Consider the following 22,697-nt stretch of genomic DNA (forward strand, 5'->3'; position numbering starts at 1 on the left):
TCACAATACCACAGAGTTGACAGCTTACATTGTCTGGGAAGTGATTAAGTGCGATGCGAGGCTATCACGGACACAAAAACGGACTCCACATTAACAGACCAAACTGGATGTGGAGGCTGGAGCTGTGTATTCATGGGGCTGTGAACGACGATGTAAAACAAGTGAGCCTGAATTAACGTCCCTTTTGACACTGATGGTACTTCACCTACTTGTCCCCTGAAGGCTGCGATTCCTTTCTCTAAACATCCCACTGAGATGCGGCGCACAGTTCCCCGTCTCATCCTCTAATCTGTGTCTAGAACCCCCGACTGTGCCATTAACCTGCACACAAACAGCATCTCTGGACACCGTGACGCACTTCGCCTCATCAAGAGGTTCCTGAATTGAATTTTACAAAATGATTTCATGAATGGATTAAAAAGGAGCCTCGGCGATCACTGCTTCGTTGCTGTGTGCGTCGAGTGAGCGAAGACATTTAAGCTCTCTGCTCATTTAAATCCCCCAGAAGTGGGAAGTCATATCACTGCAAAACTATGCTTAGGTCCATACTGGAATAGGGCAAAGGAGCTGACATTGTAACCGCTGGTTAGCACTGTAAAAACACTGCGAGAGGACGAAAGACTCAACAGGAACAGAACAGGGGTTTTGGTTGATGTGATAAAAGTTGGAAATCTGCGCAAATCCAGTCTCATCCAAACATTTCTCAGCCCTGCTTCCCTCTCTGTGGTCCTGTGGAAACTCTAAGTTTACCGCAGTGAAAAACGAGTCAAAGTCATCAGGGCAAAATAATGTTCCTCCACGCAGTGAGGATGCTGCTGCGCATCCGGAGGGAGAACGGGAGGAGAGGAAAGTTGGAAGATGAGTCTTACCTTATGATCGCCGTGTCGCCCTGGCGGATGGTGATGTTGTCGGTGGCCCGCTGCATATCCACACTCCGGACAGGGAATCCTGTGGGGATAAGACATAGCAGTCTGAAAAAAGAAGCCTGCAATTGCCTCCAACACGATTTGCGTCCGACTTGCATTTTAAGACACAGGAGCGCGCGTTTCGGGAGCTATAGATCCAAGCGTAAAAAAAGAGAGGGGGAAAGAGGAGTAGTTGTCCAGACGCGGGATGCCTTTAGGTCCAAAGCAGTCCGGAATGGACGGGCGATACGGGTTTCCTAAAAGACTGTTGGGACGGAAACGTGCGGTGTTGTGCGGGGTCCTCGCTCTATAGTCCACTGATGCGTAATGCTCTACGCGTAAAGAGGCGGCACAGCCAGCAGCGGCGATGGAGAGAAACAGGCTTCTGTTCAGAGTCTGGGAAAATCACCCCCCCACCACCACTGCCTCTCTCTCTCTCTCTCTCTCTCTCTCTCTCTCTCTCTCTCAGATTATCCAGCCGTCTGACTGTGATGCTCCCCTTATTGGTTGTCAGGACAACAGCACCACCTGAGGTCCCTTTTGGTGAGACACAACTGAGCCAGGACTGAGGAATAGGGACGTGAGAATGAAAACAGAAAAAAATTTAGAAGAAAAAAAAAAAGAATGGGTAAATAAGTAACGATGTCTCTTGTATATTTGGACACAAGTCTCCAAAGAAGACAAAGGGGCCCCGAGAATTCCCTGAGAATCCTCAGATCCTGACCAGGTCCACTGGTGATAATCTATACACAGCCATGTTCTCTTATCTCCCTGGAGGTGAAGCCACACAGGAAGATATTTCCCCGTGGGATTCACTACAGTATCACATTATCATTGCTCTTCAAACAAACTGTATGCTCACAGATACCCAGTTATCTGGAGCAGCGGCTCTCTGGAACTTTCATACAGAGCAGATCTGCATTGAACCATGAAGTCTCCTGTGAATAAGAGTCTCTGTAGTTAATTATGATTTAGTGTTGAATGACATAACGTCACTGTGCTGTTGGGTAGTGAACAGTGAACTCTGTCATTAAACCATCTCATTTTTTAGGTGTTTTGGAATTTTTGGTTTGAAAAAATGTCATTGAAATTCACATTAATTAATGACTGTATTCTAGTCTATTCTGTTTGTTCTGACCATCCTTTGACAACAGAATGAATTAGGTGGAAAAAAGGAGAAAAACAGATTCTCTTCAGAACACTCTGTTGACCATGAACAGGGCGAGGCTCAGTGGTGAGTAGCTTAACCAGACGTAATCACCTCTTGTCTAGACTGCCATGAGGCTGAAGCTCGGTAGGTAATTACATCCACTTTCAACCGAAGCAAGGACACAAGTTTTGAAGGTGTGCGGCTTCCAATTCAGCAGAAATGTGAAAGCAGAATGAGCTTCTAATTTCACCACTTGCCAATCAAGCACTGGCTTAATAGGCCATGATCTAATGCTCATTTGACGATGTGCTTAATGAACTGCAGAGTAACAATTTAGGCAGTGCATTTAGCATTTTTATTTGATTCATACATTAATACTAATGTGCATCATTGTGAGTCATTGCACGGTGCATTCCCATTTTTGTTTTGTCTCTGGAGGTATTTGGTTAATAAATCAGTCAGACACATAACAAAGTCTTAAATTCTAGCACTCAACCTCTGCACATGGATACAAGTACAGGACATGGTGAGAATACAGTATGTGTAGAATGCTTACACACGATGTTAACATCACGAAAACGTGTGTGATAACTCCCCCTTATCTCTAAATATAATGCAATTGTTCTGGTGCACATACAAGAAGGAATAATCCTGCTGCTCACAGCAGGAGCCTGATTGAACCAGAGGAAGGCAGTGTGGTTAAGCCTTATTTCCAGCATCAGCAGGTTTTAAGCACCAGATCAGACGCAAACTCTGGTTTTAGAGCAACCCCTGCAGCAGCTGCAGCCTACTGTGACATGTAGGCTTTACAGCCAGATCAGAGAAAATAGAAGTGCACGTGTACGCACAGCTGAAAAGAAATTACAGCGAGGTACCTGATATCAGGGAGAGTATGAAGGTGCTAATAGTTAAGGAGCACTGAAAATGTTTTCAGAGGGGGATGCTCGCAGAGCTGTTCCCAACTTGGCTCTTAATAATCAGTGCCTGTTACCATTTCCTCACAGCTTCTGGAGGTTTTAGCTATCTTGGAGATTGCACAGTTTATGAAAGAGCATATGCATTAAGACCACTTAAAAAGGGACTGCTGGGCTCTGAAGAAGGAGAAGAGGCGCTGCTTTGCATACAGATTCATACAGGAATGGCTCCTGTGTGGCTTTAGACAGTTTCAAGTCTTGAAAAAAATTCTGTGTGTGTGTGTGTGTGTGTGTGTGTGTGTGTGTGTGTGTGTAATAGGTAGAAATCTTCTTTGTATGGCAGGGAGCTGGAGAAATGGAGGCCAGGGACACAGCAGCTTTAACCAGTTCCTAACAAAAGGCCAATGATCCCTCGCTCTATCCCACACACACACACACACACACACACACATACAAACACAGAGACAAACTGAGGACTGGAAAACAGAGGGGTTATTATCATGCTGGTGGGATGCTCTTGGTTGGGTGGTGTTATGGTTTAGAGAGCAGCAGTGGCCATACATTTTGCTGTGGTGTACACAATATAAACTGTGCGTAAATACAACAATCACTGTGTAGAAACATGTGGCCCACGTTTAGCTCCTAGCATTAAAAACATATTAATCCATTCCATTTGAAGACAGCCAAAATAAACAGAAGATGGCACACAGTAAGCTCAGAGGTAAAGGACCTTTATTACTTGATATAGTTCACTGGTGATAAACCATACAGCACATTTCCTGCTTTGTGCCACATCCTTATTAGTCTATATAATTCAGGAATGATGACAGATAGAGGAGACATGGCCAACGTTTCACTGCAAACACTGCAGTAGTAAAGCACAGGGCCCAAGGGAATATTTCAAGACAATAGCAGTAGTAATGCATGATACGGTGAGTAGAAATACACCAGTCATAACTGGTATCTTCTATGATAAATACTTCAGTGTGTGACAGATAAATGATGAAGCAACAGTGCTATAAGGGGAATTAACTTCTTTGAGGGAAAAGCAGAACATGATCTATTATTCAACTGTGTAGTTCAACTTAAGATGGTGATAGTGAGGAACGCCTCAGGAAGCGATTTTATTGAAATACACCAGGGACCAATGTAATGTAACCAGAAATCATGTTTCTGCTTCTTCATGCTTGGCAACAGGGGCAGTCACACTGCATCGTACGTTATGCTGATGCTGAGACTCGCTTAAAGGCTGGATTCACACCTGCAAATATTTCTGTAATGTGTTAGCACTACGTGACTTGGCCTTGTGTAAATTTTGATACAAGGTCTGCATCAAAGGGCAGCAACTATAGAGGTATTTCATTAATACACATTATGAGGTGACCTGACTTTCTCTCCATCTCATTAGTCATAATGACTCTGGCAGAGCAACTCTGCGTGGCCCTGCCGATCAAAGAAGAAGAACTTAGAGCAGCAGGAAGAAACACTGATGCTCCACTCTGATGTTAAGACTCAGATGTTTGAAAAAAAACTGAATGTTCTGTTCTTAAAGGTTCAGAAAGAACCAAAGCTTCAGTCTGCGAAATGAAAATCATATGGCACACAGAATGATACTCTTTGCTTGAAATGTAAACAACACACTGCAATAACACCATCCTGGTTTCTGTCACACAAAGTCAGTTCTTAGCCAAACAAATACCTAACATATTGGAGTAACAGTGAGTGAGGCTGTTGCTTCTGCTATTGAGTCTAGTTCAGTTTAGCAGATGTAAGCATACATTATCAATGTGACGATGGCTGCAGAGTGTTTTCTAACACCATATCATGACCTGGATTTCATCAGTATTACCTGGATTCATCGGCACTGCCTAGATTTCATCATTTGCTGTTTCTCTCTGTAACAAGTTTGTCATCCAGACACTAACTGTAGCTTATGTCATCCAATTTCCTTACAGAAACATGTACAATGTGCTCCTGTCAAGGCTGTCGGAGCACACTGTGTAATGCATTTAAAGGGGAAATCTCCTAATGTTACACATTAAAGTCTGCATGTTTATCATGGTTGGTGTTACTCCTGTGAATTTAAGTCTTTTTAATTGACTAAATACAGAGGTGGGTCTTTTGTGTTTCGAAATGTTGTAAACTTGCTCGTAGGTGATTTTTGTTTTAAGATGTATTCTCCATCTTTTGGTCCCAGATCAATACTGGCCCGTGAAACACAAACAACAGTACAGTTTCAACAAGAGGAGGATCTATAATGGGATTCTGATTCTTCATCCACCTCTGTTGTGCACTATCTAACCTCTGCATGAAAACAAATGGCACTCGGTTCTGTCGTGAACTATAGAAGATCAATGAGCCAGGCTCGCCCCTCTGATCCTTTTTTTTCCCCTTACCAAGCCAAATACGCTCCGTGTCAAACCAGAGTAGGCTGCATTAGCAAAACATGCCCACACACACACAAACACTGACAGTAAGTGCGTGTGCATACGTGCGTGGACTGGACAGAGAGACCGAGACGAGAGATAAAAGGAGAACAAGTTTTCTTCTCTTTATAAAAAAAGGAGTGCATGCATAATTTGCCCTGGCATTCCTATCAAAACCTGAGTCTTGGCAGCAAAATGCATGATACACAGGAAAAAGGATACCCAGCAACACACTCAGCAGTATACTGTATCACCATCAACACACACGCAGCATAACGCACCTTGGCCTGAAGCCTCCTGCTCTCCATCCCTCTTTCTCTCCGTCAGCAGAAACATAAAATAAGGCAAAACTCTGGTACAAAGCTCTGTGTACTGTAGACAACGTGATAAAATGATAGTTCCAAGTTTAGTGGGAAAACAATATTGTGAACACTTTTTTGTTTCAAAACAACTACAAAGTCTTTTTTCATTAAATGCACAACTTCCCAGTAAAGCAGTGAGTGAGTGAGCGATCTGTAGCAGCAGGAGAGGAAAGTGACAAATGGTCACCTATGGGTTTTTTAACCTAGTCCTTTTTTTCCTGCTTTTAGTTAGATTAACATCTCAGTAATGTGTTCTGCATTCCCAATGAAGCATGTTTATATTGGCGTGATGCCTACCTGCAGAGGCTGCCAGCACCTACGTTCATAAGACAACATGCACAAAGCACACTTCAAAGGACACATTAAGCTCATAAAAAGCACTCCAAAAGCCTCCTTTCAGGGCTCCTTTGCATTTACACACAACCTTGACAAAGTTTCAGCTGACCTGTGAGTGGATGTGTGTATGAGCAAATGACTAACTGCTCATACACACGATGTTTCCTTTGTGTAGACCTGTGAGCTGAACGAGACTGACTGATGAAGACTGAGCTCCTTCCCCAGATATTAGAGCGTTAGTGTGTTCTCTGTGTTCTATAGGTTAATGTGAACACAACTATACGTTCTCTCTTCTGCTCATATGTTAGTCAGACAGACATAATTAGTTGTTGTTTGTGTGTGTGTGTGTGTGCATGCGGTTTGGATTATCTCACAAACAGCAGTGTGTTCTCTGTTTTCTACTGGGTTTTCCTCTTTGCCTCAAACTTTCCATCAATAAGTGCTTTGCCAAAAGCTGTTATGGTCCCATGCCGCACTTCAAATATTTCATGCTGCCTCACAAGCAGCGAGGACCACAAACTTGGATCTACAGAGGTAAAACCACAAACACTTCCTTAATGAGCATGGGAATTTTTTGTTTTCTTGTGGGAATGGGATTTTTTGAAGACAAGTGGGCCAGTCAGTAATACGTAGCCTGCAAATGACCCAGCCAAGGTGCAATTGCACGCAGCTTCCCAAACAACACCATTATGCTGAGGTATATTAAGCAGCATGGGGCATAAAGCAACTCTCATTTCTGTTTGTTTCCAGCTCATTCACACTGAGTAATAGCCTCTGACTTTGAGTTGGCTCATTTCATTCAAGGCTGAAATACAAAATGAAACGGTCAGCAAATCCCCCTGAATAACGCTCCTCGATGAGACTGTGTCCCACAGACATGTGCTGCAGATTTATACGGGAAGGTGAGCTGAACCAGAATCGCATGGTTACAGTTCTGTAAGGCTACTTGTGCATTTTGTGAAAGCATATATGGATATGGATGGTTCGTCCTTTAATGTGGAAAATATTTTAATCTACTATCTCAGCCTCTGACTGTTTCATCCCTCCTCTGCTCTCACAATATATTCCATGATAAAAAAGAGAGCAATTGCCACTACTAAGGGTCAATCGCTGATGCAAAAGCCCCAGTGCTCGATGGTTAGGAAAGTCAATCACGCCATGAGTCATTTTTCTGACCACAAGTCTGACCTCAGCTCCCAGCACCTGTACATTATCCATCTCCTCTGCTGGAGATGATCGCACACTGCCTCTACCCCTCCACACACAACGGCCCCCTTAATCTTCTTGCAGAAGAATTGCTTTGAGTTGGCCCCCGAGGGTCATCACTCCTCTTGCTATTCAGTTCTATTAGAGACTCCAGGCACACAGGGACCTTGCTGAGGAGGATTGGTTTAGCTGCAGCTGTAGTGTTCAAGGTGAAAACCTACAGGGTAACAAGATGAATTCCTCAAACAACCATAAGGATGTACTGTCTGATAGATCGAAGGAGCGCGTCCTTGTGAACACAAAGCAGAGTAAGTCCATGCAAACCATCACATAAGTACTCTTCAGTCTTAAGTTGTTGTTTTTCATCTGCTAAATTATGGGATGTACTTCAAGAAGTAATGGATGACTAATTAAGACTGTGTGTTGTTCTACACACCTGATGACTCTGAGGACTGTGCTCATAAATTAAAAGCAGTGGTGTGAAATTGCCTCACTCATGCACAAGTTTATTGTTTTAAGTAAATGTTGTAAACATAAAGGGACATTTCAGACATTTTGACATGAAGTAGCATGAATATCTTCCAGGTAGAGGTGATGATACATAAACTACAGATCCTTTGGAGAGATGGCTGCTTATTGGACAGAAATGATCAGGAATAGATGTGTAAATACAAATCAGCAACAGGACTCCACCAAAGCTAAACCATCGTCTGAATGTGTTTTTATGGTAAAAGACAATGACTGAATTATTTTATATCAAACTCTAGGCAATGGTAGACATTCTGTTTTTGGGAGACTGTTCACAGTAAATCTTAGCACAAGGACACATTTACATTTTTCAGAATCATACACACCGGAGGATAGATAAGATATCTACACTAGGAGAATTGGTGAAAAAGTTGCTTGCCAGAAATTCCAGCAAGAATCGGGTAAACTCGGCTTCTACTCCTGAGCTGCGAACTGAGCTGTGATAGTGCACAGTGCACACCATGAACTGACCTGTTCTTCCTTGGCCCATGGGATAAAGAAAAAGAAATGTTATGTTGGTGAGCCAGGCTCATGTCTTCAGCACTTTATTTAGCTGTGTTTCAATACTCTGTGAGAGAGCTCTGTCAACTTTTATTCTTGTGGGAAAACCAACTGTTGGTGTTAACTTCATGTTTACTTTACATCATTTACAGTGCATCTTTTATCAGTGCCTCTATGTAAGTTGAGAGGATTGTCAGTTTCAAAAAGGGTCTAATGAAATGATTTAATTGTCACGCTCAGAACTTCATGGGTTTCGTGATCAGTTAACAGAAAATGTTCTTGTTATCTTATCAGCATGTACTTCACAGCCTGCATTTTATTTGTGTTTAAATGTTCTCCTTTTTACCTCTAATTTAAAGATGCTTTAAGTTAACCACTAACTTAAAGTTAACAGGTGGACCAAACTAACTTGACTCAGTTGGACAAACAAGACCAAACACAAAGCCTCCTTGGTAGAGTTAAGATTTACTACATCCCAGTGTGTTTACGATGCTTGACGCGTCTCTCAGACATTCACAAAATCATGACACAATTTAAGAAACAAAACAAAGTCTCACCTTTGACTGCTGTAATTTCTGATGATGATAAACATGTTTATCTTCCAACCATGAGTGTAATTTTACAGTATGTTATTCGACCCTTGCTGTCAAATAAGCAGCCAAAGATACAGATGTTTCTTATTTAATGATTTGCATGCACTCCTATCAGATCCTATCATTCAGCTCTGTTTACTTGGAGTCTAAGTGAAATACAGAGCAACATGTGAATCAAGAGGCTGCGAATAAACTCAAGAAACCAGCATCCTCTTCAGATAACTCCTGGGTAGGATGTAAACGTACGGAGCTGCGTGTGAATGTATTTGCAGGGTAAATCTTTGTAAATTGGACTCTCCTCTCACAGGAACCCCCTGCTGAGACTGATGCATGTATTGATCCTGCGGCAGCCAGGAGCACAGCTTTGAAAATGATTCCTATATCTTAGTGGTTCATTTAAAGGTGGGAGGAACATATAACAAACACCTGGCAGACTTTAACAGATGGTCAGATACAGTATGTGGACAATAAATTCATTTATTTTGGATCAATAACACCACTTTGTTATATGGCAAAGATAAAGATCTGATGTGAAGAAATATTAACACAGTCCTATTTTTAACCTCTAGAGATTTAACACCCTCTGGAAGCAAACACAGCATACACCTTTTTACAATAGTGTTTGTTCTTGCAAAGCTGTTTCAGCACAGCTGCACCATTAGAAGCAAAAGGGCTAACAATCAGTTTTTGGTGAATTGCATGTGACTGGAGATGCTGAGAAGGATTTAACCCATGAGTAAGTAAGTAAAATAGCTGACAACCTGCACATTTCTACCACAATGTAAAATGAGAACACACACAGATGTGCAGAAATCTAAATTGTTATTTTCCCAAGCAGTCCAGTGTGCCTCCACATCTTATCTCTCCACCCCTGCTCCTGTTTTACTCCATCCTCTTCTCCTGCTGCTTCTCTGTGTCTCACTGCCAGAGATGAATAATGTAGACCCCTCATTGTTTTGTATGAACAGAGTGATTCCCTGGATTAGGTTCTCTCTGAGGACTGGAGAGCCACAGGCCTATCTCCAGGCCCTCCCCTCTAATCTGCATTCTCTCTCTGTTCTCTTAATTAGGAGGCCATGGACAAGAAGGCACAGTAATTGCAGTCAGTTGTTGCAGATTTCTCATTTTATTCCTCCCTTGTGACACATTCTTATCTGCGTTTCTCCGGCTTTTTTATTCTCTCCCAAAGTCATATTTCCTTTATCTCTTCATCTTCATCATTTTCCTTTTAGTGCTCATCATCTTCCTCGTCATCATAAATGTGTGTTTTTATCTACACAGTTTATAGTCAGAAACACAAGCAATGAAGGAAGGCTAAAGGGCAGAGTAAATAATTAAGGGAGAATGAAAGGCCACAAGCTACAAAAGTCAATAACAACCCAACATAAAACGCTTGAATGACTCATTGCTTATTAGGTGTTAGAGGGAAACTACACAGAGCTTCATTTCTTGGGATAATAGCCTTATTTCATATCTAATAATACAGACTAAACTATCTGCTCTCTAAACCTGCCTTGACAGAAATTAATATCTCTCGCTCTTCCTCCCTCTCTCTGGTGAATTTCAGGGTAAATGTGTACAGCAAAGGCATGACAAGCCTGGGGCCTCTGGGTATGGTACCATACAGCACCCATGGGATCATCACCACCTTCACATATCAGCTGTAACACAGCGTTATAATCCAAGAAGCTGAAACACCCCTCTCTCTGGTGTTTACACTGAGGCCTCAGGCTATGTTAGGGTAATGCCCTCACCATTCTAGCACACTTTAAAAAAGGGATCAGTGGATGTTCAAATCACATACTTCATGTATATCATGATTTACTCTGTTTTCACTGCACTTTGTCACATTTTGTTTTTTCCAGCCATGCATGAAAAAGAATGCATGTTCACATCACATGATGAAATATGCCCAGATCTGGGAGTTGTAACTGGTGTGTCATTTGTGGCTCTCAATATCCCAAAATCCATTTTACACTTAGCTTAAGTGTTGTTCACTCCAAAACATTTCTGAAAGGTTTAAATGGATTCCAGTTCAAAAAAAAAAAAAAAAAAACAGAAGAAAAAACCTCTCAAACCACTCCTGCAGAGAAATCCACCTCTCAATTTTCTTCCTTGTGCCGTATATTTTGAAAGCAGCAGTGAATTTGCTGAAATAAGACTAAACACATAGAAACTACAATGACACACAGTTAGGGTCTGAACCTGTGTCCTGAGTTTGTAGTGAATTTATGAGCAGCAAGTGCACCCAAAGCCAATCACCATAGAAGATAAAGGTACTAGTTACAGGTCGTTAATTAACCAGAATACAATGCAGCTACATGTCACAAGAACAAACTTCTTGTTTTTGTTCTAGAAAAACTTTTAGAATAAAAATACAGTGACATGTTTTAATTTCAAATTTTAAATCCCCAAATATTTACCAACTGTTTGTGCACTCAACTCAAAAGTCTGACTCTTCATCCAGAGCCTTGAAGGCAGCATACTGCTCACTTGTTAGGTTCGCATTTTCACAAATTTATACAGAACACTGTCAGCTCAGCATTCAGTGTGAAGAACAGAATGTACCAAAGTAAAAATGATGAGGGGAGAAGAGAGACGGGATGTGACAAATGTATGACCCCATATGCGCATACACACACCTCCATCGTTACGGAGCCAGCCAACCAGTCTACAGCAGAAATACAAAACAGCGTGGAGTTGTTTTCTGCTTTTCATATCAGTGCTGACCAGCCCACCAGGCAACCGCCCACTGTTCCAGCTGGCCACTCTGCCCTTGGTGCCTGATTTAGCCATGCATTCATTACTGCTGTTTTTGTCATAAATATAAATGACAAAAATAACACTTCCTGTGGTGCATTCTTCTATCCACTTTCTCAACTCTCGATATTTGTCACTGAATGCAGTCCTAAGATGACCCAAGACTCTGCTTGGCTCCCTGCTCACTTCTGACCTGTATGCTCATGATTATCATCAAATCAAACCTTTTATCCCCATCGCATTTACAATCTGAGTTTGATTAACTCACCACATGACCACTAAACTGTGCCATCATTCTGTCCAACCACCACAATCTAGTTAAAATGCCCATCTGAGTGCACCTGCAGTCACAGCATTTAAGCTTTACAAACAGTAGTAAGTAATGACTTTTATTGCCCTGGATTTTGCCTCTGAGGCAACATACTAGTTGGTGGTAGATAGACGATAATGCAGCGAGAGACAGTGCTCTTTGTTGTAAAGATAGACACAAAAAATATCTGGTTTGTATCAAGGATGTTAGAGGTGATTACTGGGTTAGTGCACGATAATGCAGCAGTAGCTTCTTGTATACTAACATTACTGTGGAGTGCAAACAAACGAATCATAATTTAAAATAATACATACATTATGTAAATGAACAAAACAACACGTATATGGTTTGTTGTTGTCATTAGGGAGATCCAGGTGTCTTCAGCACATAGTGAGAACTGCTTGTGTTTTTGGTAATGTTACAGTATGTAATGGGAGCATATAGACGGAGAAAGGATTAGACTAAGTATAGAGTGTTGGGAGAGCCCAGAGGAAATCTAATGTAATGTAATGGAGGCAGACTAAATAAACTGCCTTCATTACTATTGCTCTTAATCTAGTGCTCACTGGCTACTGTTAAGTAAATCAGAATGTCAGCTAAAAATGCATTAATGTGTAATAATGTAAGAGTTGCTCAGGCTGCGCTCTGCTCACAGATTTCAACTCAAAAGCCAGACAGTGATGACCCATGAACTACTTCCATCTCCACCAACAGCTGGAAAGAAAAGCAGAATTAGATCAGAAGGCGTATCAATGAAAACTAAACTGAAATGATAACAGCAGACTGCTGTATAGCTCCTACACTTTATTACAGAGCACAATGGTTTTTGCAGGTACACTGTACTGTAATTGAAAAAAAGTAAATAACACTATGGGAGTTTCTTTTGAATTCATTTTTTCTGTTATTTATTTTGAAAAAAAAAAGAAGTCTGGCATAAGAAGGGTAAGATAGGGGAATGTGTTTAATATTTTACACTTGTTTAACACATGTGTTAGCATGCGTGCTGTGAGTGTTGAGCTTATTCCTGACTTTAAAAGAGTTGTTGCTTCTCTCGCTGTGATAATAACCTTTGCAGAGAGCTGCTGCTGAGAAGGAGGGCTGGATGGAAGGAGAGAGGAGGTGAGGAGGAAACTGGGGAAGGTCAGGAGGGAGTGGAGGTGACCTGATTCAAACAGACATGTACAGACACACAGACACACACACACTCACACACGAGTGTTCACACCAACTATAATTCATCACTGCATTACTCGTCATTCCTGGACCTGCTGTAATGACCCAGAGCCGTCTGTTATGGTAGGAGCCAGAGGTGAGTCCTGGGGTAGTGACACACACACACACACACACACACACACACACACTCATGCCACAGTGCACACACACATGAGCAGATGCCTTGTGGTGCAGAGCAGCATTGCAGGTCCATCTGCTGCTGCACTAGCTCTAGTTAGGTAGCTAGCAAAGGGCACAGACAGCAGGGTCCAGCCTGCTGATGATTACAAGTTTATACTGTGGACCACCAATCTGCAGCCATAACTCCACCGAACATCACCTGCAATTTCTGCTGCTTTAGGAAAAACACCAAAAAATGAGGAGAGAAACTTTAATATATTCATGAGCTCATTCTTGTCACTTGACTGTACTGATGCAAGTATACGGTAACCAGGAGCTAAACTGAATTAATTAGTGTGCTACTTTGGCTTGCATAAACAGGAGCTGTGTCAGGTTGATACTGCCGGGTCGAGGTTGTGCTTGACAGTCTGTCCATGATGATTCCAGGAAACAGAGAGGTCTCCTGACAATTGACAGCTTCTCTAGCATGGAATTTTAATATCGAAAATACACTCATCTTGTTAGCCTAAATCACAACGTGGTGATGCAACAGAGTTCAGGATCCAGTCATCCCAAACTGAGAGAATGCAAATCCGTCCTGTTTGGCTACATCAGACTGTTGTGTCAGATGTAATCACTGGCAGGTTGTGCTATGCTCCTGCACTGAAGCACAGCAGCACTCTGTCTGGAGAAAGATGAACTTAGCAATGATGACTGAACCTATTTACCACTGTAGTGTGCACCAAGAGAAGGACACCTAACTATTGACATTACATCATATACAGTGCAGTCCTTAAGTATTAGTACACTAATATGTTTTTCATTGTTTTGGCTCTACTCCACCACAAAGGATGAAAAATGATGAGGTTTAAGTGCTGACTTTCAGCTTTCAGGCTGTTTGGAGGCATTTGCATCTGTACTAGGTGAACAGTGTAGGAGTCATACCCCATTTTTAGCCCGGGGCGATATGCATAAAAAGGTGTACAATTTTTACATGGTTGCAAACACCCACAAATTAATCCTGAGAATCAGCATTTCATTCACTTAGTTATGGTTTCATTGCAGTTCCAATGTGCAAAGAAAAACAGTTTTCACACATTCACACATTTGATCTCTAACAGATGTCGAGAAGCTGGCAGCACGACAGTGTATATTTTTAAAGCTTAAAGGAGGTTTTTGTAGATGATTGTCTTATTAAAAACTAGATTAGAACTTCTGCTCTATGGTTTCTTAATGCTCAGTATTGCTGAGATGATACAGTCACTACACTAACTGCACTGTCTGAAGTTTTGTTTATTTTGCGCCTTCTCCCTCAGCTGTACATCACTCTAGACAGATATTTGTTATTCAAATTCATTTTTGAAGCTGCAGCTCTGTAAAATCAAACTGTTTGTATGCTTTCACTTTACATAGTGTGGATAGTAGAAGTATATTGCTTTGGTTTATCTCTTGGGTTGTAACTGACAGAGGGTCCTAACATATCCACACAGACCAGAGATGAGAGAAGAGGAAAGTCAACAAGAATTTGAAGAGATACGACCATGACAGACTATTAAATACACCCTGTCACCATTCCTGCATGTTGTGACTGATCAATGTGTTTATTCAAGTGTCCTGAACCAAATGGTTCCCAGCTCATATGGGCTTAAATAAATGTGACAATTACCATGTAGATGATGGGAAATGGAAAGAAAAAAATCTATTCAGTGGAACTGTGTATTAGATTAAAAAAAACAAAAAACAAAGTTTCCCCTGTTTTATTGATCATTTAGTTAACGGTTGGTTCAGCACTTTCATGACAGTAAACTGTCACTCAATCTCTGCACTTTCAGCAGATATCTGAAGGACACACACACACACACACACACACACACACACACAATACAACTTGCCCCCTGATTCTGTTGTTTCACTGTGAGACTGATGCCATTAATATTTCATGATTCAATCAGGGTCACCTAGGATTCAAGCAAACACAGAGAGCAGACTTCTATCGACGTAAGAAAGAAATTTCTGATGCAAAAAACAGACTTTTACATAAGAACAACTGAATTTGTTGGAAGTTTAGTTATGTCCAAGTGGACATACAGTATGCATCGCAAGCATCATCAGTAGGATTTTTTACAAGTTTCACTCATCGTGTGTCTTTAGATATCAGATATTCACTTTTGGTCGCCGTGAATGCACGCAGCTGCTGTCCATTTAACCTAAAAACTTTTCAGAGCCACCAGGTGATGGATACTTAATGCTCAAAAGACTGACTGACTTTTGATTGAATTATTTACAACACTTCAGTCCCACTGTGGTTAGCTTGCTGTGCAAATTTCTTAACAAATGAATAAAATGAAATAAAAACAGGTTTCCCTTCAAAAACAAATTTAATAGAGTAGCCACATGCTGCTGCGAGATGATATGATTCACACGAAAAAAACAACTCTAACTCAGTTAATGAACCAGCATATTTTACAAAAAGGAAGGCTCCTGTTATGTATGGTTGCAAATTGTGCAGCCAGGTACTTCAGTTCTCAGCCTCCTGAAGAAAAGACTTCAGCATCACTGTAGTTTTACTCTCTCATTCTTTTATGTGCTCGGCTGAGGACGACACTGAGGGAACATGGGAAAAGGCGGAGCTGTGGTGTAGCGTGCACTGCTGCAGAGCACTCCTGCAGACCCAGAGGGCACATGCACAGTGGGAGGATGATGATGATACATCTGATGAACGATAACTACTTTAGAATTAATAATATATAAGCAGTGCTCCGCCGCCCCTTGCCAGCTGCCAACCTACAGTAAATGACTGTCTATCACCGCCTGTAAGCCACTGACTTTAATGTTTGAACAAAAGAGGTTAAAGTGAATTATAGTAATTGTGCCAATACAGCAGTGACTCTGCCTATACACCTGACACCACTGAGCTTCGGCAGTGTTTGAGTGTTTATGAGGTATCAGAACATGTCATGTGTCAACCAACTGCATAACAACTCTTCAGGAAATATCAGTGACTGCAGTGAACAGTTGCACTGATAGGTCTCTTAAAATGACTCTGTAAGTCACTCTCAGCTAACACTCCACATATAAGGACCAAAATGGCACAGTATTATGCAATATATGATTCATCCAGAAAAATATGTCTGGGCCTCAGTCACTGATTCTCTGCTCTTCAATGGTGGGTTGTGTTTCTGACAGTTCATTCACGTCATTGGTACCATTTTCCCCGAGCACTATTCTTCCAGTGCACAATGCTCTGACTGACAACCCACTGCACGTCTCCTTCCTATATGTGATGATATAGCTTATTATTATCTGTGCATGTTCAAATATACTGTGAAATGTTACTAGTATATATAAAATTCACACCAGCACAGTACTGCTCTACACAAGAGTTTGGCACCAGCTGAGAACCTCCTTTACAGGTTTTTGAAATACAGTTTGAAAGACAACAGTGATGCAACATGTTCATCTCAAACACTGGTTAACCAGCAAAAGCAGTGTTTTCAGAAGGTTCTTTAGATACTCTATCTAGTCTGAGAATCAAAGCAAACCTCTTTGCTTTTATGTGGAAATGTCTGTTTCTGTTGTTTCTTTATGTCCTCTATTAGATCTCATAGCAACAGAGACTGGCCCCAATTAAGCCAGTTTTCAAATGTTCAAAGTGTAAAACTGTCCTGAGAGGTAGAGATTTCATGTTTCGCCCCTATTCATGAAGGCTAATTATAAAGCTGACTGAAAAGGCCGAATTTATTGCACAGCTCTAACTGTCTGTCTGTGTGTTGCACAGAGGCAGAGATAGGCAGCTCTTCAAAAACCACTTTTTGAGGACAAAGGGAAAAGATCAGAAACACAAAACCAGCAATGTCGGAGAGTCATTCAGATTGTTCATGTCATCAGCAGCACAGTTGGAAGTGTAAAAAATGAGATCTTAAAAATCTGATGGGAAACATTTTGAACTGCCATTGTGCAGAAAACAGCCCAGTCACTGTGAGCTGGAGAGGCTTCTTCTACACCATAATGCAAATAAAGAAACACTGTGGATGAATATTCCACAGAGGGCTTTCTTATTTAAACCACTTATTTTATTATTATTAAAGGAAGGTATTCAAATTTCCTTAGCATAAAGTCACTAATTAATCAGGTTTATAGCATCTATTACAAGAATGGACGCTCTGTTACAAACCCTCAGAGAGGTCATTTATAGCTCATATAGAAACGGTTCTGGTCTCTTGTGGCCAAGTCTTGTGTAGGCGACATGAGAAAGAATATCAAATATCATACAGCCTGTGTTATTTTCTCTGATGGAACAATAATTGATCCCAAAATGGAAACCTGAATGTCTGGCTTATTACAGAACACGCCAAGAATGTTTCATTTTGCAGGGATCAAGCCTTGAGATTGCGGCTGACACTGCAGTCTCCAACATGAATTCACATTGTTCCATATTGGTCCTGTTTCAAAAAGCGTCTTCAGCTCACATTGGCAGAGGTACTGTCTGAGCTTTTTACCATATATCTCAGCCTTGTTCTCCGTTTCCTATCATTTTAATAATGCTCTGGCTGTCTCTCGTCAAACTGATGGGACTTAAGTAATAGGCTGGAATGCATATTAAATCAAAATGAGTGTCTTAAACCTCAACTTGATTTTAACACTATAAAATGGATGGTTCTAGAAATGAAGGATCAGTATTAGTTTGTTTTAAAAGGATGATATTGCTAGGACATAAATGACATAAACTTTGATATTCTGAAGGGATTTGCAAGGAGTTGTCACAAAAGACCTGAAAACAATCCAAATCTCTGTACCTATTTTTGTATCAATGACATTTTAAAGTATTGCCAAGAGTGGTCTTAAGTCTTTTTTTGCAGGGGGTGGGCTGGAAGACTTGTGAAGCAGATTCTCTCTTCAGATAAAACAATTTATGACACGCAGCTCAAAAGGAGAGAAGCATTTCTAAAAGCATGACACAGAACTGCCAAGCTCTCAAGTCAAAACAAGGGCTTACGATAAAAAAAACAGATCAATCCATCAATAACAAAGAAGTAAAACTGAGACACAGTAATGACCCATATGGAAATACTGTACAGTAATAGTAACATTATCAATTGTAAGGCATTACAAGTCTTACTCTGCTCTGCTGTTGAAATCAGTGATGTTGTATTACAATTCAAGACACTGACAAATTTATAGACTGTGAATCCAACAAAAATCCTCGCTGCTGAAGAATAGCCATCTATCATTATTGCATTCTGTACTCTGCTACACTGCGATTAGGAAATCTTCCAGTGTGGTGATTCATTAGATGCTGGGTATGTGCTCTTTTGATGGCTGGCTGATTGATTGCTTTTCTTCAGCAGAGCTGTGAGTTGTCTAACTTTGCCAGCATCTGTGTTTGACTGGAACTGGCTCATAGCAAAAAAAAAAAAACAAAAAAAAAAACATTAATAAATAAATAATCAAATCCCAAAGATAGATGTCCAACAGTCTCACATTACTGGGCAATTTGTGGTAATAATGGCTCAATGGTGAAACAACTGAAAATAATTCATTTCATCCGACATAACACAGCACAGTATAAGGACTATGCAATTATGAAGGAGTGAACACTTAACTGAATCAGTGCTGCATTCACCAGCAGGCCTTTCTAGCTCCAAACATTTAATTCAATGGCTCACCAATTACCTCCCTCCACCTGTTATCCAAACACTGAATGAAAACGGCAACAAACAAAATGACACTGAACCATTTCCATTATTTCTTACCTTTGGCAATATTTAAGATAGGACTATGCCAAAATTGTGTGGAGCTCAAATTACCCAAGACGCACTGATAAATAGTTTGTCTTTACTTCTCATCCTAGAGGGGAAAAAACAATAAGATGTGGCCTAACAAGCTCACTGCAACCACGAAAAATGGACTTAAACAAAAGGAAAGCAATGATAAGAGAGAGAGAGAAAGAGAGAGAGAGAAAAGTCAAGAAAATGAGTACCGTATGTCAGTCTATAAATGTGGTCTTAACTTTAGAAAGACATAAAGCCGAGCAATTTTCTCCCCAAGCTTGACTTCCTCACCAGATTGCCAATCTGCTCACAGCAACAAGAGACTTAATCCCCTCACAAGTTAACAAATCCACTTCTTTTCAAACAGAGTGAACACTTTGAGGAACACCCAAAGTGAAAATACTTAAGGATTCTCAAAAGTGAAGTTTTTATTTTTGACTTTCATCCCGCCATAATAAACATGGTTGAATTAACAAAGGAAGCTTAGTTATTAAATTGGTAAAAGGAATGAGAAAATGTTCCAGCTAAAGACAGTATGAATCAAACAAACTTCCTGATAATTTAATTAATGGTTTGTATGGCATTCCTTTGTCCCACTTTGTACTCTTCATATTTGGCTACCATGCCACTCATATTCAATTCTCTTTGTTACAGTCATCATAACTATTCTGGAGAGAAAAGAGAGAAGGGAACAAAAGAGAACAAAGGCACTTGCTGGTCCAAAAATAATATCAGTGAAAATTACTGAGCTGCTCACTGAACAGTTTTTAAGTCTACATGAAGCTGAACTTTCTCAAATACGGCTGATGTTTTATAACAACTGTGCTAACTTCAAAAAAAAAAAAGTACTTCTCCGACAGTTTCAGTTCTTGAACTACAAAATGGTGTAAAGTCCTTCAAGTTTAAAATAAATAAATCAGCACTGCAAACACCAATTCAAAGGTGGATAGTGTGAGAATCTATGCAGATAAGAAGCTTATTTCAACTACTTAGCAGACTCTTTATGCCAGCAATATCCCTGTTTCAATTTATGGCTGCTATCTGGCTCCCAACCTTGCATACCTTGTATACATGGTACTTCACTGCAAACTTTTCAAAGTCGTGCACACTGTGAATAGAACACACTGTAATCACAAGTGTTTGATTACAGCTGACTGCTCCCATGCTGCTGTAGCTGTCAGTCTCTGTGCGTCATCATCTTTGTCTCATCATCATTACACTAAGTACTGACCCTCCTCGCTGGAACAGATGGAGACAGGAACCTCCTGTCTCACACAACTGGATTTACAAGCCTGTGTCTCAGTGTGTGCTTGTTCTTGCATTTTTACGCTCATGAAGACCAGATGCCTTCAGGTTAGGACTGTGAGCTGAAGGAGCGCTTCTAAAATGAGGATATTTTGGTGGTCACTGATCAGAGAGCTAAACATATGGTTAGTGACAACTGGGGCCTTATACTGTACATTAACTGCATTTTTAGGTGAATGCATTGCTACTCTGTCACTGCTGCATACTGTATATAACTCAGTAAACACACAAGGTCACATTTTCTGCACTTGCATTAATATTAAGTTGTATTTAATCTGGTTTACTACAGCATGAGCTGATTGCAGAATCAGTCAGTTGCCAGTTATGCCACAGAGTTGCCAATAAGATGCAACTCAGTGAGAGATTTGTCAGGAAGCTCACACAAAAATCAACATATACTGCAATGATGCTGAATTAAACAGGCAACAAATTAATTAAATAATAAGATTCTGAATCATTTACAAAGGCTGCAATTTAACTAAAAAACCATCACATCTACTGCCCATGAAATAATTATTTATATTATACAGTTATTATCAGGGGATGAGTGAGAGCGTAATAATAGCATAACATCCTGTCACCATAGCGCTGTCCTGCACAAAATCAAAGGAAAGGTCAATGCTTTTTGTGAGTTAACAACAAAATAACAGTGTTGGCTGTTTTCTGGTAAACATGCATCAAAAGCTACAGTCTGTTTGTGTGCGCTGCCAGAGATGATTTTTAAAAAGTGAAATTCCACTCTGTATGGTTTTGACAATTAATAAGTAAGCAACAGAAAAGCTCTGACCAACAGCTAATGCAGATGGTGAACGATAGCTGGAGTCCCTTAGTTGTAAATTATATCATGAGCTAACATCAGCTTAGCAGGTAATCCATACAGTTTGACAAAGCTTTGTATAAATATCTTCATATAAAGCATGTAGGGGTAGTCCAGGTGGACCAAGGACATTATGTTTACTGGTTAATGAGAAGGCTAGCTGCTGGGACAGAACTGTCAACACCACCATCCCATGTAGGCAGTCAGACTGTGTCTCTGAGGAACAAATTCAAACCTGAACCTGGCCCATGTGTGGAGCTCTGCTGATGATTCAGAAATGACAGTGCCCTGACAGTGACCTGCACTCAGCTCTGGCTACACGTGAGGCCCAATCACAGGCCAGTGGAATGAAAGAAACTGAAGGTACAATCCCTCATCTCATGGCTGACCAAAACAAATCATCTTTTTTCATGTTGTGTGCTTCTTTAAAAACCTGTCTTTTGTTCTCTGCTGTGAACCCAGAACAATCACAGTGTTTTGCTTAATTAATTGTCTACCTCATCTTCCAACTGCACAGCTTAAATTTAACAATTTAAATGCTGCTAATGTTCAGCATATTACGATTTTCAAACCTACATATGTCTGTGCAAGTACACATTTAGAATCTACAGCAGCTTTTCATATAATCAGCTGGCTATTATTGCTCCTTACATGTGCAACTCCAGGACAAGGTTACCCAACGATAGAAGGCTAATAATAAAAGGAGAAGGAAATGACATAGCCATATATTTGAAATATTTTTCATTCCTTGATAAAAACATTCTTAATGCAGATACTCATTGGTTTTTCTTTCTCTTCTTCTATTTTTTAATTTCCTTAAGAATTTGTAGACTACTACACTAGATAGTGAATGTAATGTACCAAGGTTGAAACTCTCTTGGTGAGATCTAATACTACAGATGCCATGACAAAATGATGATTCTTGATATTCATACTGAAGGCTGTGATGCTCATTACAGGGTTACATTAATAGCATTTAATCCAAAGCCAATTAATGCCAAAAGTGTGAGAGAAGAGAATTAGCTGTTAAGGCAGCTCAGTCTTAAGCATGTGCTGCTAGTCTCATCTTTGCAGTACAAGATCTCAGATAGAAATGTTCACAATCTTTGTCAAGGAGTTTTCTAAGTTTGTAAACTTATATATATAAACTTCTATAACAGGTTCAAAGTCTATTAGTCTTTGTATCAGATGTGATGTGAGGTGAAGCTGAAATGGAGGCATGTGAGGGATTGAGTTGAAAAACCTCGGCATATGGTGCTGTCCAGTGCACTCAGCAGTTAAAGATTCATTTCCTCCTCTAGCTGGTTTTACCAGAAATGTCAGTGTCAATTTGGTGAAGGTCCCTTTAAAAATGACTCACATAAAATCACCATCTCCACCTTCTCAATAAAAGTGAGTGCTGGTCTGCTGGGAGGACGACTTTCCATCTTCTGAATCTCAACTGTTGCACCAAACCAGACGGGCCTGGAAACTGCCCGGGG

At 40.6% G+C, this 22,697-nt stretch overlaps 1 protein-coding gene across 2 annotated transcripts in view; it reads right to left on the bottom strand.

The window, feature by feature from the left end:
- The window catches only part of lsamp (limbic system associated membrane protein), a 423,678-nt gene that overhangs the window by 163,046 nt on the left and 237,935 nt on the right, over positions 1-22,697 (bottom strand). Inside the window, exon 2 of one of the 2 annotated variants that reach the window (XM_051065384.1) lies at positions 870-948. In XM_051065384.1, coding sequence (XP_050921341.1) covers positions 870-948 — 79 coding nt within the window. Of the gene's footprint in view, positions 1-869; positions 1,451-22,697 lie in introns of those variants that run through there. The other variant, XM_018682211.2, reaches the window with a different exon arrangement.

The sequence above is a fragment of the Lates calcarifer genome, linkage group LG21, assembly GCF_001640805.2.
Source record: "Lates calcarifer isolate ASB-BC8 linkage group LG21, TLL_Latcal_v3, whole genome shotgun sequence".
NCBI lineage: Eukaryota > Metazoa > Chordata > Actinopteri > Centropomidae > Lates > Lates calcarifer.